This window comes from Hylobates moloch, unplaced genomic scaffold, assembly GCF_009828535.3.
Source record: "Hylobates moloch isolate HMO894 unplaced genomic scaffold, HMol_V3 SCAFFOLD_5, whole genome shotgun sequence".
Lineage (NCBI taxonomy): Eukaryota > Metazoa > Chordata > Mammalia > Primates > Hylobatidae > Hylobates > Hylobates moloch.
The window spans coordinates 53,262,925-53,280,393 of NW_026652280.1; the positions used below are offsets into that span (position 1 = coordinate 53,262,925).

At 38.9% G+C, this 17,469-nt stretch overlaps 1 protein-coding gene across 4 annotated transcripts in view; it reads right to left on the reverse strand.

Annotated features, from left to right (window-relative positions):
• The window catches only part of TAF4B (TATA-box binding protein associated factor 4b), a 167,856-nt gene that overhangs the window by 112,303 nt on the left and 38,084 nt on the right, over nucleotides 1-17,469 (reverse strand). For all 4 annotated transcript variants that reach the window (XM_032152604.1, XM_058438534.1, XM_058438535.1 and 1 more), the window contains exons 2-5: nucleotides 16,801-16,946; nucleotides 14,479-14,586; nucleotides 7,371-7,532; nucleotides 7,142-7,264 (exon numbers count right to left, since the gene is read on the reverse strand). In XM_032152604.1, the coding sequence (XP_032008495.1) occupies nucleotides 7,142-7,264; nucleotides 7,371-7,532; nucleotides 14,479-14,586; nucleotides 16,801-16,946 (539 nt within the window). The remainder of the gene's footprint in view (nucleotides 1-7,141; nucleotides 7,265-7,370; nucleotides 7,533-14,478; nucleotides 14,587-16,800; nucleotides 16,947-17,469) is intronic.

Genomic DNA, 17,469 nt, shown 5'->3' on the forward strand with positions numbered 1-17,469 from the left:
CACGAGGTCAGGAGATCGAGACCACGGTGAAACCCCGTCTCCACTAAAAATACAAAAAAAATTAGCCGGGCGTGGTGGCGGGCGCCTGTAGTCCCAGCTACTCGGAGAGGCTGAGGCAGGAGAATGGCGTGAACCCGGGAGGTGGAGCTTCCAGTGAGCCGAGACTGCGCCACTGCACTCCAGCCTGGGCGACAAAGCGAGACTCCGTCTCAAAAAAAAAAATAAAAATAAAGAACAATTAAGAAGTGAAGGCACAGGTGTCTTAAATTTCTTAGGGTGGGGAACACGAAGTTACTCAGTTTGGAGACCTCGGTGTTTAAGTTCTCCAAAACAATTTGGAAATTCATCTGCTAGCCTGCTGGTGTTCTCTGCACACAAGAGCCAGGGACAACATTTCCAGAATTAGTAGAAGTATTTCCGAAATAACTTGATGCCAGTGATAATGTGTAAGATGTAGCTGATTGAATTATCTTATTCTTTTCAAATGTATATAGTTTTTAAAATTTTGCCTAATATATTATATACTTAATAAAGATTATAATTGTGTGGTGACAGAGAACATCTGGTTTTTTCTTCATGAAGTTGTGGAAGGAGCACTCAAGGAAAGGTAACTATGACCTTAGATTTAAAAAAAAAAAAAAAAATTCAGCTTTTATTTTAGATTCAGGAGGTACAAGTTTGGGGTACAGATGATCTCGTCACCCAGGTAGTGAGCACAGTTATCTGGGAGGTAGTTTTTCAGCCCACACACCCCCTCACTCCCACTTTCTAGTAGTTCTCAGTGTCTATTGTTCCCATCTTTACGTCCATGTGTACTTAACGTTTAGCTCCCACTTATGAGAACATGTAGTATCTGGTTTTCTATTCCTGCATTAATTTGCTTAGGATAATGGCCATTCACATTGCTACAAAAACATGATCTTGTTCTTTTTTATGGTTGTGTAGTATTCCATGGTATATATGTACCACTTTTTATTTATCCAACCCACTATCAATTAACACCTCTGCTGATTCCATGTCTTGGCTGTTTTGAGTAGTGCTGCGATAAACATGGTGCATATGTCTTTTTTTATGGAATGATTTATTTTCCCTTGGATATATACCCAGTAATGGCACTGCTGGGTCAAATGGTAGTTCTATTTTTAGTTCTTTAAGAAATCTTCAAACTGCTTTACCACAGTAGCTAAACTAATTTACATTCCCACCAACAGCATATAAGTGTTCCCTTCTCTTTGCAGCCCCACCAGCATCTGTTTTTTGACTTCTTAATAACATTTTGACTAGTATGAGATGGTATCTCATTGTGGTTCTGATTTGCATTTCTCTGATGATTAGTGATGATGAGCATCTTTTCATGTTTGTTGGCTGCTTGTATGTCTTCTTTTCAGAAGTGTCTGTTCGTGTCGTTTACCTATTTTTTAATGGGGTTTTTTCTTGTTGATTTTTAAGTTCCTTATTGATTCTGTATATTAGACCTTTGTCAGATATACAGTTTGCAAATATTTTCTTCCTTTCTGTAGGTGGTCTGTTTACTCTGTTGATAGTATCTTCTGCTGTGCAGAAGCCCTTAGCTTAGTTAGGTTCCACTTGTCGATTTTTGTTTTTGTTGCAATTGCTTTTGGAGAGTTCGCCATAAATTCTTTGCCAAGGCTGATGTCAAGAAGGGTATTTCCTGGGTTTTCTTCTAGGACTTTTACAGTTTGAGGTCTTACATTTAAATCTTTAATCCATCTCAAGTTAATTTTTATATATGGTGAAAAGTAGGGGTCCAGTTTCATTCTTCTGCACATAGATAATGAGTTATCCCAGCACCATGTGTAGAATCAGTCCTTTCCCCACTACTTTTTGAGATAGAGTCTCACTGTGTCACCTAGGCTGTAGTGCAGTGGCATGATCTCGGCCCACTGCAACCTCCCCCTCCCAGGTTCAGGCAATTCCCCTGCCTCGGCCTCCTGAGTAGCTGGGACTACAGGCATATACCACCACACCCGGCTAATTTTTATTTTTTTTAGTAGAGATGGGGTTTCACCATGTTGACCATACTGGTCTCAATCTCCTGACTGCAAGCGATCCACCTGCCTCAGCCTCCCAAAGTGCTAGGATTATAAAAGGCGTGAGCCACTGTGGCCAGGCCCCATTACTTATTTTTGTCGACAGTGTCAAAGATCAGATAGTTGTAGGTGTGCAGCTTTATTTCTGGGTTCCTTATTCTGTTCAATTGGTCTATGTGTCTGTTTTTGTATCAGTGCCATGCTATTTGGGTCACTGTAGCCTTATAGTATAGTCTGAAGTCAGGTAATGTGATGTCACTTGGCTTTGGTTTTTTTTTTTTGTTTTTTTTTTTTTTTTTTTGCTTAGAATTGTTTTGGCTATTCAGGCTCTTTTTCAGTCCTATATGAATTTTAAAATAGTTTTCTCTAATTCTGTGAAAAATGACATTGGTAGTTTGACAGGAATAACATCAATCTGTAAATTGCTTTGGGCAGTATGGCTATTTTAATGATATCAATTCTTTCGGCCCATAAGCATGAATTTTCAACAGTGTTTTCTATTTCTCCTTGTAGACATCTTTCGCCTCCTTGGTTAGCTGTATTCCTAGGTACTTCATTTTTGTGTGTGGCTATTGTAAATGGGACTCTGCTCTTGATTTGGCTCTTAGCTAGAACGTTTTTGGTGTATAGAAATGCTACTGATTTTTGAACACTGATTTTGTACCGTGAAACTTTACTAAAGTCGTTTATCAGTTCTAGAAGCCTTTTGGCAGAGTCTTTAGGATTTTCTAGGCATAGAATCATATCAGTGAAGACAGAGTTTTACTCCTTTTTTTCCTATTTGGAGGCCTTTTATTTCTTTCTCTTGCCTGACTGCTCTGGCTACAACCTCCAGTATCATGTTAAAAAGGAATGGTGAGGCCTTGTCTTGTTCCAATTCTCAAGGGAAATGGTTCGAGCTTTTGCCCATTCAATATGATGTTGGCTATGGATCTGCAAGAGTATTTTCAGAATGACATTGTAAATCCATAACAGCAGTTTCAAAGAACTGAGGAACCTTTACACATTGCTTACACTATTAAGCATTTCAGGGGTATGTGTAGTCTAAATTATTTTCCATTAATACTAACATCTGAGAGAGAAAGCCTTTTTCACTAAGCTAATGTTTGCACACATGGTGCAAAGCCAACAATGGGTAAAACCACTGGTAAGAAAGGCAATGGCAAAGTGAAACAGCCATCATCACATTCTACAGTGCTATGTGCTTGGAGAAAAAAAAAAAAAAAAAAAAAACAGAAGGCCAAGCACAGTGGCTCACACCTGTAATCCCAGTACTTTGGCGGGCCAAGGGTGCAGGATCGCTTGAGGCCAGAAGTTGGGAGACTAGCTTGGGCAACATAGTGAGACCCTGTCACTACAAAAAAATATTTTAAAACTAACTGGGCATGGTGGCACACACCTCTAGTCCTAGCTACTTGGAGGGTGAAGTGGAAGGAGCCCTTGAGCCCGTAAGTTTGAGGCTGCAGTGAGCTAGTATCATGCCACTGCACTCTAGCCTGAGCAAGAGAGCAAGACTCTTACTCCAAAAAATAAAAATTAAAAAAAAGACCCAATTTCACTTTGAAACATCCTTGGATGAAGCAGTAAAAATTAACTTTACTAAATCTCAACTCTTCAGTAGATACCTCTTTAATATTGTGTATAACAAAATAGGAACCATAGAGCATTTTTTTTTTTTTTTTTTTTTTTTTTTTTGAGACAGAGTCTCACTCTGTCACCCAGGTTGGAGTGCAGTGGCGCGATCTCAGCTCACTGCAAGCTCCGCCTCCTGGGTTCACGCCATTCTCCTGCCTCAGCCTCTCCGAGTAGCTGGGACTACAGGCGCCCGCCACCACGCTCGGCTAATTTTCTTGTATTTTTAGTAGAGACGGGGTTTCACCGTGGTCTTGATCTCCTGACCTCGTGATCCGCCCGCCTCGGCCTCCCAAAGTGCTGGGATTACAAGCGTGAGCCACCGCGCCCGGCCACATAGAGCATTTTTGTTGCAGATCAAAGTCAGAGGATCTAGGAAAATCACTGTAATTGAGTCGCTAAACTAGCCACTTTTTTCCATTTTTACTGAAAAGAATGGCAAAGCAATTGTGGTTATTCAGACTTGGGTATTTGTTAGTTATTTTCTCAAAAACAAACTAAACCTCTAACAGTAAGGAAAACAATGGATAGTATTTGTTGCTAATGATAAAAATTAAAGCTCTCAAGCCAAAATTACAATTTTGAAAAATGTGTAACAACTATTCTGAGCTTGATAGCTTCCTGGTACAAGAATTTTCTAATAAGGGTGGTGAATTTAATGAGCATGTTATTTTGGTATCTTAAATAATAAATCTGGAAACATTTGAAAGATCTGCATAACTCAGTGAACCAGTATTTTCCCAATGAACAATGAAGGTCATTACAAAAATCATACGTGGGTAAAAGATCCATTCAGCATGCAGGATAAACCAGTAGACTCTAAAGAATATCCACCATGATCTGGAGAAAAGCTATTTTTTAAAAAAAAATCACTATTCCAACCACCTCTCTTCACAAGACCAGATATTCTCCAAATACTCCCAAAAAAATAACATATCATAAAACAGATTAAATGCAGAAGATATGAGAATCCAGCTGTTTTCCATTAGGTCGGCCACTAAGGAGATTTGCAAAATTGGTACAGCAATGCCACTCTTCTCATTCAATTTTGTTGTTGTTTTGAAACTCAGTTTTCACTTAAATGTCAGTTATGTTAACATTTAATGGGTTTACTGTTATTTTTTAATAAACAAGCTGGGCACGGTGGCTCATGCCTGTAATCCTAGCACTTCGCCAGGCCAAGGTGGGACGATTACTTGAGCTCAGGAGTTTGAGATCAGCCTGAGGAACACAGCAAGACCCTGTCTCTACAAAAAAATAAAAAAATTAGCCAGGTGTGGCAGTACATGTCAGTGGTCCCAGTCACCTGGAAGGTTGACGCGGGAGGATTGCTTGATCCCAGGAGGGTCAAGAAAGCAGGGAGCCTTATTCATGCCACTGCACTCCAGCCTGGGTAACAGAGTAAGACCCTACCTCAAAAAAAATCTTTTTCAATAAAAAAATGTTAAACATTTTTCAGTTTTAATGTTAACCCCACAAAAACAAAATGCCTTGGGGAGTCCTCAAGTTTTAGGAATTTAAAGGTATCCTAAAACCAAAATATTTTAGAACTGCTTTTGTCATTCTAAACAGATCTTAAAACTGGAGGCAATATTTGATTAATTCCTAACTGCTTCTATCTGTCCATAAAATTCACACATATGTTTTGTGGCTAAAAAGTCTTTAATATTTTATGGGATATGTGTTCCTTTCCAACAGGTCTCTTCATCTAGAGTATTCCATTTCAGAGAAACAAGTCATCATATCCCCTTTCAAAACTAGCATACCTTGAAAAGGGAAGATCAAAAGCTCAATGTTTACTTTTAAAAAGACACCCGAAAGTTGAATTAAAAATTTGTTAGTATGAGGTATTTTAGACATCTGAAATAAAAACATCTTCCCAAATGAAAAACTAACCATTTCAAGTGTGCTCTAACATCTTACAGGCAGCATTGAAAACAGTAGTAAAGAAGGTATTTTAATATTTATAAACTATGCTTGTTTTTGCTGTATAATAGTTGAAATATACACATTTTATACTGGGAAAAAGGGACAATTTTTATGTGAAAAATATAATTCTAATTACGTGGTGAGAGAAATCTGTATATTATAGTAGTTCAAAAAATCCAAATCCATTTGTCTGTTATATCCTCAGCATGTCTTAAGCATATAATATGAAATATTTGCTAACTTCTACCTTCACTCTTTTTAGTGTACCTACATATTTTACCTGAAAGAGGATGTAAGAAACCAAAGGCATATAATTTGGTAGCTAAAAGACACAGCATCTTGGCACTCATAGAAACATCAACGATCATGTTTAACATTCTCATTTGTAAGATGAGAATCTTATAGATAAGGAAAGTGAGGCCTAAGAGCATTAACTAACTTCTGTGGTCCCAAAGCTTGGTGTCTATCTGGACATATGAGAACTGAATTTCATTATCTATTGATAGCCTGGCTTTCTGAGATTTCATAATTCTTTTTTCTTTCTTTTTTTTTTTTTTTTTTTTTTTTTTGAGACAGAGTCTTGCTCTGTTGCCCGGGCTAGAGTACAGTGGTGCAATGTCAGCTTACTGCAACCTCCGCCTCCCAGGTTCAAGCCATTCTCCTGCCTCAGCCTTCGAAGCAGCTGGGATTACAGGTGTGTGCCACCACACCTGGCTAATTTTTATATTTTTAGTAGAGAAGAGATTTCACCACATTGGCCAGGCTGGTCTCAAACTCCTGACCTCAGGTGATCCACCTGCCTCCGCCTCCCAAAGTGCTGGGATTACAGGCATGAGCCACTGCGCCCAGCCGAGATTTCATAATTTTAATAACAATTTCCTATTGACTAAATAATGAACCTTCTCTCCAAGGCCCTTTGTAGAGTAAGGGAGGCAAGATTCATATACAGAAATAATATATATATCAAAACATCATGTTGCATACCTTAAACATATACAATTTTTAAAAAAGGTAAATTTTCAAAAGAAATATACAATAGGTTTGTCTAGCCAAGATTTATAGTCTTTACAAAGCTTTCAAGAAGCAAAAAACAAAATTTATTAAGAACTACATTTAAAATAAATCTCAGGCCGGGCTTGGTGGCTCACACCTGTAATCCCAACACTTTGGGAGGTCAGGGCAAGTGCATCACTTGAGGCCAGGAGTTTGAGACCAGCCCAATCAACATGGCAAAACCCCGTCTCTACTAAAAATACAAAAATTAGCCGAGCGTGGTGGTGCACACCTGTAATCCCAGCTACTTGGGAAACTGAGGCATGAGAATCATTTGAACCCAGGAGGCAGAGGTTGCAGTCAGCCTAGATCATGCCACTGCACTCCAACTTGGCAACAGAGAGAGACTCTGTCTCAAAAAATACATTAATTAATTAAATAAATAAAATAAATCTCATTTAAAAATATGCATTTCCCAATTAAAATGTATTATATGGATTCCTCCAGAATTTGCAGGATTTTATAGCACTACTTACCAAAAGTTGTTCCACCAGCTTCTTCACATTTTGCCCCATTTCTGGGGACTGTGATCCACTACATGCTAGTTTTATTAACATTGCAAGGAAGTTCTTGCATTTCTTCACATTTTCTAGCATTGTCTAAATATGAAAATGTAAATATAAGCAAACACAAGTGTTAGTGAGCAAACAATTCAAAAGAACTTGCAAGGAACAAGATTTATATAAGGTGTAAGTAAGAGCTTACCGGAGAAAGATTAATCTGAACAGCTGCTGAGTTCTCTGCGTTAAGATTGGGCTCATTTGAGGGAGTGGATGATGCTCCCAAACTTGAAGGCTTCAGGGTAGTTACAGTATTCAATGGCTTTCCAGGAGTAACTGTGACGACACTGGTTGGCACAGCCACAGACTGAAATTAAAGGTATTAAATATTTAGGCATGTATTACTATGATACATTAGTGGGTGCCTCATTTCACACTCATCAGACAAGTTAATTTTGACATCTGTGGTTTTATGTTATGCTCTACTAGTCTAAGGCAATATAACACAGTTCTAGGAACTCTTGAGTCTAGCAGATCTGGGTTTCATTCTCACCCCATCTATCTACTATTTCATTACCACCTACCAAGTGTTGACTGCAGGCAAGTTACTTAATCTTGCTAATCCTGATTACTCTCTGCAAAAACAGGGATTGCAACGGTACCTGCTGTCCTAGGATTTTTTGTGAAAAACAGTGCTAAAGCAAATAAGTCCTCAAAAAATATTATTAATACTCCAAGAAGTATCTGAAAGTATTTATGAGAACATAGAATATTCTGCTTTTTCTTAAGAACAAAGCAGAGCAATCTACTTATTATCTAACATTCAGATAAACTGCTTTTATGTAGACCATTAAAGTAGGCATGAAGAATATTATAAAATGTGGTATCTTATTTTCACACTGAATTTCAGTTGTTTCTCTACCTTCTATCAAAATGAGGTGTGACTCTAGCACCACCTACAGGACAAAAACCTCATACAAGCAATCACAAGTCAGGCAGTAATTTAGAAAATCACATTGAGATAAAGCAACAATCTTATTTTAAAGACAAACACTGAAAGTTACAGAACATAATAAAAGTTTGGGGATCGGGGATAAGGAATAGTATTTAAATACAATTCACACAGAAAACTGAACAATGCACCATCATTTAATTTAAATGTCTATGTTCTACAAGCATGCAACACAAAAAGGTCAAGTTGCTATCACCTTCAAGAAAATTTCCTTCTGTAATAGTCAAGATAAGTGAATTGAATGTACAACAAAATCTCCCACATTAGAGAGACTGGAACATATATTAGACAAGAATGTTCTGAGGGTAAAAAATTGGAAGAAGGACAAGTGCAGTGGCTCACACTTACAATACCAGCACTTTGGAAGGCTGAGCCAGGAGGATTGCTTGAGGACAGGAGTTCGAGACCAGTCTGGGTAACGTAACAAGATCCTGTCTCCAGAAAAAAATTTTCTTTACAAACAGGAAGAGCATTTAAAATGCTGAGAATTGATAGAAGGAGAGGAGTGGGGACACATGGTGGCCCTAACGTGGGTTTGGGGTATATGGGCCTTCATTTTACTATTATTTTTTTCAACAGCAGACATATTACATATGTGTACATATTACATGTAGTCTTTTGTTTGCATGTATATTTCATAATGCATAATAAAAATATTAAATACTATATGCTAATACATTTGAAACAAAACCAAAAGGGTTTTTGGAAAAACATGAAATGACAAAATTAGCACAAAACACAGAAACTAGAATAGACAAATTAAAGATATTGAAATGATACCCAAAAAGACCTCCCTCCCTCAAGTCTCCAGGCTCAGATACTTTCCATGTGATTTTTCCACACTTTTGCATAACTCCTGTCTTATACAACATGTTCTAGAAAAACAGAATAGGGAAAGGTGTTCAGTTCATTTTATGAGAAAGGCTGTAACATATTTCAATATTGAATAAGGATAATAGAAGAAAAGTAAACTAAAGGCTCACCTGGCAAAAACTTTAATAAGATTTTAAAATTACTGATTAATGATGAGGACTAGAACAATAAAGTTCTTAACAAGAGATAAAATTAAAAATTACACCTAAGTTAGTACAATTTTGTTAAATATAGATAGAGCCTCAAAGGCAACATTCAAAAGGAAATCTCCCTCCTTTTCATATCCTTAGTCCTGCTCTCCAACCTACCACTCAGTTTCTTCTGAATTCTTGTGGAGATTTTCTAATAAATTTTTAGTTTTCTATACAGTAAATAAGCCTCTTTCTTTAGTCTATCTTATAATCAGTCATTCGCTGTCTGTACTGCCATATTTAAGAAAGTGTAATCTGGAATTTTAGCTGGTGGTCATGATCACCTCTGAGGACTGATGGGAGAGATTCCTTGGGGACGTACTGTCCCCCTCCCTCAGGAAGCAAACTAAGGTCCAACTGAAATGTGAGTTTAGGAAAAACATCCTATCATTTATAAGTAGAGGGGGCATTTATGGAATTCCATTTTCCTTGTCAATGTTTTATCCTGTCTGCAGTAAAAAAAATCTGTCCTTCATAACACTTTCTAGTATAGCTACTACTTGTATCTTACCACAGGGGTCCCCAATCCCCATGCCACGGGCGGGTATAGGTCTGTGGCCTGTTAGGAATAGGGACACACAGAGGAGGCAAGTGAGCATTACTGCCTGAGCTTTGCCTCCTGTCAGATCAGCAGTGCCATTAGTCTCATAGCGAGAACCTTCTCGTGAACTGCGCATGCAGGGGATTTAAGCTGCACTCTCCTCGTGAGAATTTAATGCCTGATGATCTTGACAGACACAACCGGAAGATTAGGGGAAAGGCTCCAGAAGAATCCCCCACGCACCTGCCCACTGGGAGGAGGAGGGGTGGAGACTCGGGAAGATCAGGTCCTTTGCAAGGCAGAGAAGCCTGGCCTCTCCTGTTCCTATGTGGTGACCCGAGATTCAATTTGTGAGATGGGGGCCTGCTAACGGGAACCCCTCTGGCTTTGCTGAGTTTTTTTTTTTTCCTTTTCGCCTAATAAATTCCATTCCCCCTCACCCTTCAAAGTGTCTTTTTTTTTTTTTTTTTTTTTTTTTTTGAGACAGAGTCTCGCTCTGTCACCCAGGCTGGAGTACAGTGGTGTGATCTCGGCTCACTGCAATCTCCATCTCCTGGGTTCAAGTGATTCTTCTGCCTCAGCCTCCTGAGCAGCTGGGATGACAGGCGCCCACCACCACACCACCTAGCCCATTTTTGAATGTTTAGTAGAGACAGGGTTTCACCATGTTGGCCAAGCTGGTCTCAAACTCCCGACCTCAGGTGATCCACCCGCCTAGGCCTCCCAAAGTGCTGGGATTACAGGTGTGACTCACCATGCCTGGCCCAAAGTGTCTTAAACTCAATCACAACTCTGCCTTTGACTCAATAGGCCAGCCAATGGTAACTTCAATGCTTTGCAAGGCTGCACTGACTGACTAGGCATGTTGAGGACAGGAGGAAAATGGACTGAAGTATATGTGAAATAAATGTGTGAAAACCAATTCTACACAGAGCCAATAAAATGAGTTGTATGGAAATTTAGAAGATGAAACAGCATTTCAAGGAGGGTCACTTTCTGTACCTGTCTGAAAGAGCAATTGCTTTAGGTTTATTCATATTTAATTAGAAATACTAATCATTTGCACATTAGATTCCAATCTAACAACGGGCCAAACTACATCTTCATCAAATACAATATAAAAGTGAACACAAGATTTCTAACTAGTTCTTGTGTTATATTTATTAGACAAAGCCTAATAGGAAAATACTTTCAAAATTTTTTAACACACACATTTGCATTCACAGTCTGACAATCAAGTACAAGGAGTTGCATCTTCTCTCATTTTTAAGTTGTAGCTCCTTATTTCCATGCCTAAAACTGAGATGCTTATCCCTTAAAGTGGACAGATATCATTAACTTCATTCTTTACTAATTTCCACTGTTCTAGACTACCAGTAAGGAGTAGCCCAACTTAAAATATGCATCAACCTAAATTAGCTAAGAAAAATAAATGGTCCACACAAAAATATCAATGACAGATTAGCATGAGCATTTTAAGATAACTACAAACATGAGGAAACATACAAATTTCAATTATTTCTATTGTAACAAAGTCACAGATACGTACTAACTCAATGTAATACTCCATGGTTCTGTAGTTTGAAGCCTACATTTGTAGCTGAAAGAAATTCTAAGTTTTAGTTTAAGCTTAGTAAAGATTTTTCCCCCTCATCTGAATTCACAGGCTCCAGGTTGTCTCTTTTATAAAAACTACTAATATAGGCTGGGTGCAATGGCTGATGCCTATAATCCCAGCATTTTGCAAGGCAGAGGCGGGAGGATTTGCTTGAGCCCCAGGAGTTCAAGAACAGCCTGGGCAACAGAGTAAGACCTCATCTCTATTTTTTAAATAAAGTAATTTTTTTAAAAACTACAAATATAATTAGTGTTCACTGGCTATGATTACTAAGTAAATGAACACAAGCTTTCATGTTCTAGAACTATTAAGACTTCAACGAATTATCAGAGAGCACAAAAATAGAACTGTGGCTGTAGCTGGCAGGGGACAAATTAAAGTCCATGGATGTGGAGAATCCCTGATACACTCTAAGAAGTAATATCCAAGAAACTCACTTTACCACTAAACTGGCTCCCAAAAGGGCCCTGAAGAAGTAGTGTAGTGGAGTTCCTTCAGTTATCCCAGCACAACATAATTTGCTCTCTGTGTCCTGAAGAGCCATAATGTACAAACGGCAATCTTAAGTATCTAAGATCATGTTGCTAAGCATGTTTTCTCTCCGCAATATATTTTTTTAACCTGTGGTGTTATTTATGTACTCAATCTTTAAGAACTATATCCAATGAAAAACTGATATATTCGAAGTACTGATAGTCTAAAGTGGTTAACTTCTTCATAAAACAATATGATAGTAGCTATCAATAGGCCTAAATTTATATTCTTTGGCCCAATAATCTCCTTAGAATTTATCCTAAGGAAAAAAATACAGTAGGTTTTGAGATAATCAGTACATAGGTCATTAAGAACAGTTTCCAGAGTCAGATAAAGGGTCAAATCCTCACTCTGCCACATACTAGCAGAAATCAGGCAAGCTTCTTAACCTCTCACATAAAATGGAGATAACACTTCCTTATAGTATAGTCACAAGGATGAAACGAGATGATGAATGTAAGGCACCTAAAAAAGTGTCAAGCATGTTAAGTGCCAACAAATGGTATTACTAGAAAAATATTGTGTTTAAAATCAGATTCACTGCTCATCATTTCTGTTAGATGAAAAGAATGTGAGCAGTATGGTTCAAGTTTGGAACACCAAAAGAGGGTCTGATCCACTAGCATGGATTCCACATAGCATGCCCCAAGAAGATGCATAGTCCCAGGACTATCAGATCCGCTGGTTTTACACATATGTCTTGACTTGGAAACTAGGAGTCTAGTAAAATATAAGAACAGCCAGCAAGAGGTACAGGTGAAGTACAAACATAGAGGCAATACTCTATGAGTATGGGATTCCATCCTCCAAGACTCAGCATACTCATTGAATCAAAAATTTCCATATGGTACTATGTCCCCAACAAGACAAACCCACAGATCAAGGAATCAAGGAGAAGCATGAATGGCCCCACTTACCATCACTCACAACAAAGACTCACTGGAGGACTTTGTGTTTCCCATTTCTGCCCACAGGAAGCAAACACCTTTACCAGAGGACAAAGCAAGAGTTCCTATAAATAGACACTAAGAACAGACACTAAGAGTCGGGTGCGGTGGCTCATGCCTGTAATCCCAGGACTTTGGGAGGCTGAGATAGGCGGATTACTTGGTCAAGAGTTCGAGACCAGCCTGGCCAACATGGTGAAACCCCATCCCTACTAAAAATACAAAAAATCAGCTGGGCGTGGTGGCACACGCCTGTAATCCCAGCTACTTGGGAGGCTGAGGCAGGAGAATCACTGGAACCCAGGGAGTAGGGTTTATAGTGAGCCAAGATCGCACCACGGCACTCCGGCCTAGGTGATAGAGTAAGACTCCGTCTTCAAAAATAAAATAAAATAAAACAAAAGAAAAAATAAATAAAACAAAATAGACACTATGGCTGCACTCTGGTTCCTTGTAACCACAATCCAGCAGGAACGACGGGAATAATTATCTTAGGAAGAGTAATTGACTCCCATCATCTGGAGGAGGTAGGGTTGCTATTACGCAATGGAGGCAAAAAGAAGTACGTGTGGCAAATCCACGTGATTCAGGTGATTCACTTATAAACGCCTCCTTGTATTTCCTTGCCCAATTGTGATGATAAATAGAGAAGCGTAGCAACCCTGACCTCAAATGAACATGGTTATTAAGACCACAGATCCCTCAGGGATGAGGGTCTGGTCATGTTATCATTTAAGTTAACAAAGACCAGTATAGTTGGTAGTTGAGGGGAAAGGAATCTAGGAAGGGACAGCGGAAGAGGGAAATAATTAATATCAGGTGCCACCAGAAACCAGCTGCAGCAGTGGGGACTGTAGTTCATCGTATTAACCTCCTCTTTGTTTCCTCAAAGAAGAAAACCATGAGAATCCCAGAACAGCTGATCTCCAACATGTATGAGGAAACAGATCCAAGTGATGCAAGGAGTAGCCTGTGATGAACCATGACAAGGAGTGATATGTACTGTCCTAGCTAGCTGCTAGGAATGATATTAGACAGCCTCCATTTATCAGTTCCATCAGGCTTCCCTCAGCTGCAGAGGATCACCTTGCCCAAAGGTAACTTTCCCAGGGAAGTCCACATCCAATGACTGAACAGAGAGTAGGAATTAAGGCCCAGCCAACCATGTTAACCTATAGTGGGACAATGCTGACAGGCCATATATGCTCCAAAGTTCTCCACTAGGGTGGCTAAGGCTTTATTGGGCCTGCATCTAGTTCAAACCCTTATCTACTCTCCTTTCCTTCCATGGGTATTTATCCCTACATATCCCAAATTTTATCTCAGCACCTGCTTCCAGATACTGCAACACATGGCTATCAGGCAGATTTGTATTAATTTAATACACTGAAGTAAAACTGGTATTCCAAGAATGTACACCATGTTTATCTTGTTTCCCATACCTCCAACAGTTCCCAGTTTGATAAGTGCCATCATATATCACTGAATTGCTATCTTCAATGTCACATAGTAACTTATATATCTAACAGGAGATAGCTAAATGATTTTTTAAAAAGTTAAGAGACCAACCAATGCACGAATGGCCAGCACAACTTACTTGTACTGAGGAAGGCTTCGGAACAGTGGTTACCACAGTAGTTCCTATTTGTGCCAATTTTTTAACAGGTGTCACTGCCACTTTCTTGATTAACTGTGCGCTAGAGTTCTTGGCGGTGGAGGGGAGCAAGATAACACAAAGTCATTAGCGTTAGTAATTTAAAATCAGTACTACAGTGAACATTAGAACACTTTATGACAGCAAATGTATTTGTTATGACTGGAATTATAACCTAATGTGTTTTACACACATTCTATACTATAAACCTAACTGGTCAGCTGCCCAGATGACACTCATTTCATATTTCTAAGGTGGCAACTGATTCAATAAATAACCCATTTATCTGAAATTTCAAACTAAATAAATACTACAGTATTCAACATTAAAATCTTGACTCTTTGGTTCATACAGAAAAAATAGATTCTTATGTAATATTTAATTACAAACAAAAACCTGCTAACCTACATTCTCAACCCACAGCAGTTAAACCAAACTAGAAAGGGAAGGAGTAGCTATTATCGACAGATATGGTAACAGAGAAAATGACTGTTTCAGGACCTAGAATCAAATTAGTAGGGCACAAAAATGAAAAACACTGGCAGAGAATGATTATTACAAAAAACAATGCAATCTGTCATTACAATGAGCCTGAGTCATCAAGAAAATGCTAAACTACATTCAGCATTTTTATTTAAATAAAATACCCATTAAAAAATATACATATATAATTTTTGTTTTGTTTTTTGTTTTTTGTTTTGTTTTGTTTTGAGACAGAGTCTCGCTCTGTCGCCCAGGCTGGAGTGAGGTGGCGCGATCTTGGCTCACTGCAAGCTCCGCTTCCTGGGTTCATGCCATTCTTCTGCCTCAGCCTCCCGAGTAGCTGGGACTACAGGCGCCTGCCACCACACCAGGCTAATTTTTTTGTATTTTTAGTAGAGACAGGGTTTCACCGTGTTAGCCAGGATGGTCTCGATCTCCTGACCTCGTGATCCACCCACCTCAGCCTCCCAAAGTGCTGGGATTACAGGCGTGAGCCACCGCGCACAGCCCATAAAAATATTTTTAACTCTATCAAACAAGATAAGCTTCAGTTATCTAGAAAGATCACCATGGATGTAAAATAAGTCATTCTAACAATGCCAAGTTAATGAAATGCAGCAGATTTCTGTATTTCTTAAAGATAATTTCTGTAAGATACAAATAAAAATGAATACTATAGGCCAGGTACAATGACTCACGCCTGTAATCCCAGCACTTTGGGAGGCCAAGGTGGGCGGATCACCTGAGGTCAAGAGTTTGAGATCAGCCTGACCAACATGGAGAACCCCATCTCTACTAAAAATACAAAATGAGCCGGGCGTGGTAGCACATGCCTGTAATCCCAGCTACTCAGGAGGCTGAGGCAGGAGAATCATTTGAACCTGGGAGGCAGAGGTTTCGGTGAGCCGAGATCATACCATTGCACTCCAGCCTGGGTAACAAGAGTGAAACTCTGTCTCGAAAAAAAAAAAGAATATTACTATTTTACCAAAAATTAAAATTAAAGCAGAACTGGTCAAGGGCAGTGGCTCACGCCTGTAATCCCGACACTTCGAGAGGCCGAGGCAGGCAGGTCACCTGAGGTCAGGAGTTCAAAACCAGCCTGGCTAGCATGGCAAAACCGTGTCTCTACTAAAAACACAAAAATTAGCTAGGCGTGGTGGTGGGTGCCTGTAATCCCAGCTACTCAGGAGGCAGAATTATTATATTCTTTCCATTTAAGATGAAAATAGGCCAGGTGCAGTGGCTCACACCTGTAATCCCAGCACTTTGGGAGGCCAGGGCAAGAGGATTATCATGAGCCCAAGAATTCAAGACCAGCCTGAGCAACAAAGCGACATGCTATCTGTGCAAAAAACAAAACTAGTCGGGCACGGTGGTATGCAGTTGTGGTCCCAGCTACATGGGAGCCTGAGGCAGGAGGATTACCTGAGCTCGGAAGCTTGAGGCCTACAGTGAACCAAGTGAGCCGTGTTCACGCAATTGTACTCCAGCCTGGGAGATAGAGTGAAATCCTGTCTCAAAAAAGATGCAGATAGCCCTATGAACATTCCTTTGAGGACATAAAATCTGAATATGAAGACTGAATTTACTATTTTGGCAATTATCAGAGGACAAAACCAAAAATCTTTATTAAATTGACATATTCAAGGGAAGATGACCTAAAAAGCTAAGCAGAATCATGTTTTACATTATTTTTTACTAGCAAACATATACACAACATTTATATGAAAATTATAGCTGAGAAACAAAGAAAGATGAAAAATATTTAAGGTATATTACCGGCACTGTACAGATTTTGACTGTTTGAGGATTCGCTGGTACTGCCGGCCTTGAGGTTATGTTACTTGTGGTCTCGGCTCTTGTTACAGTTTGCTGAGGAGATACCAACATCAACTGACCACTGTTACTTTTAATCAAAACGGTTCCTATATAAAAAAGAAAAAAAAAGTGACCTCTGAGTCACTAAATACAGCATAAGCATCACATATTTTCTTCTCCCATTTTTTCAACACTTTAAAATGATGTCTTCAATACATACTGAATTTCATGCCTGCTACTTATATCAAAGATGAACAAATGTTTTTACTCCAAGCTATTTAAAAATTTTAGATCTATGAATATAATGAGATGCTCCTGAAGAAAGCAAAACATTTTTCCTTCATGACATCAAAACTATCTATAAAGCTACAGTAATTAAGATGGTGTGGTTAACAGCATAAGACTGAATAAGCTGACCACTGAAATAGAACAGAGAACCCCCAAATCAACTCATGTAGATATATCATATCACATTTTCCTAAAAGGCTCTATAGACTTATGAGGAAAGGAGAGACTATTCAGTAAATGTGGCTGGTCAATTAGCTATCTATACGGAAAAGATAAAATTTGAGAAAGAAAAATATATATAAATGTGAGCCCTTTAAAATTATCTCCCCCAGAGAGACATTA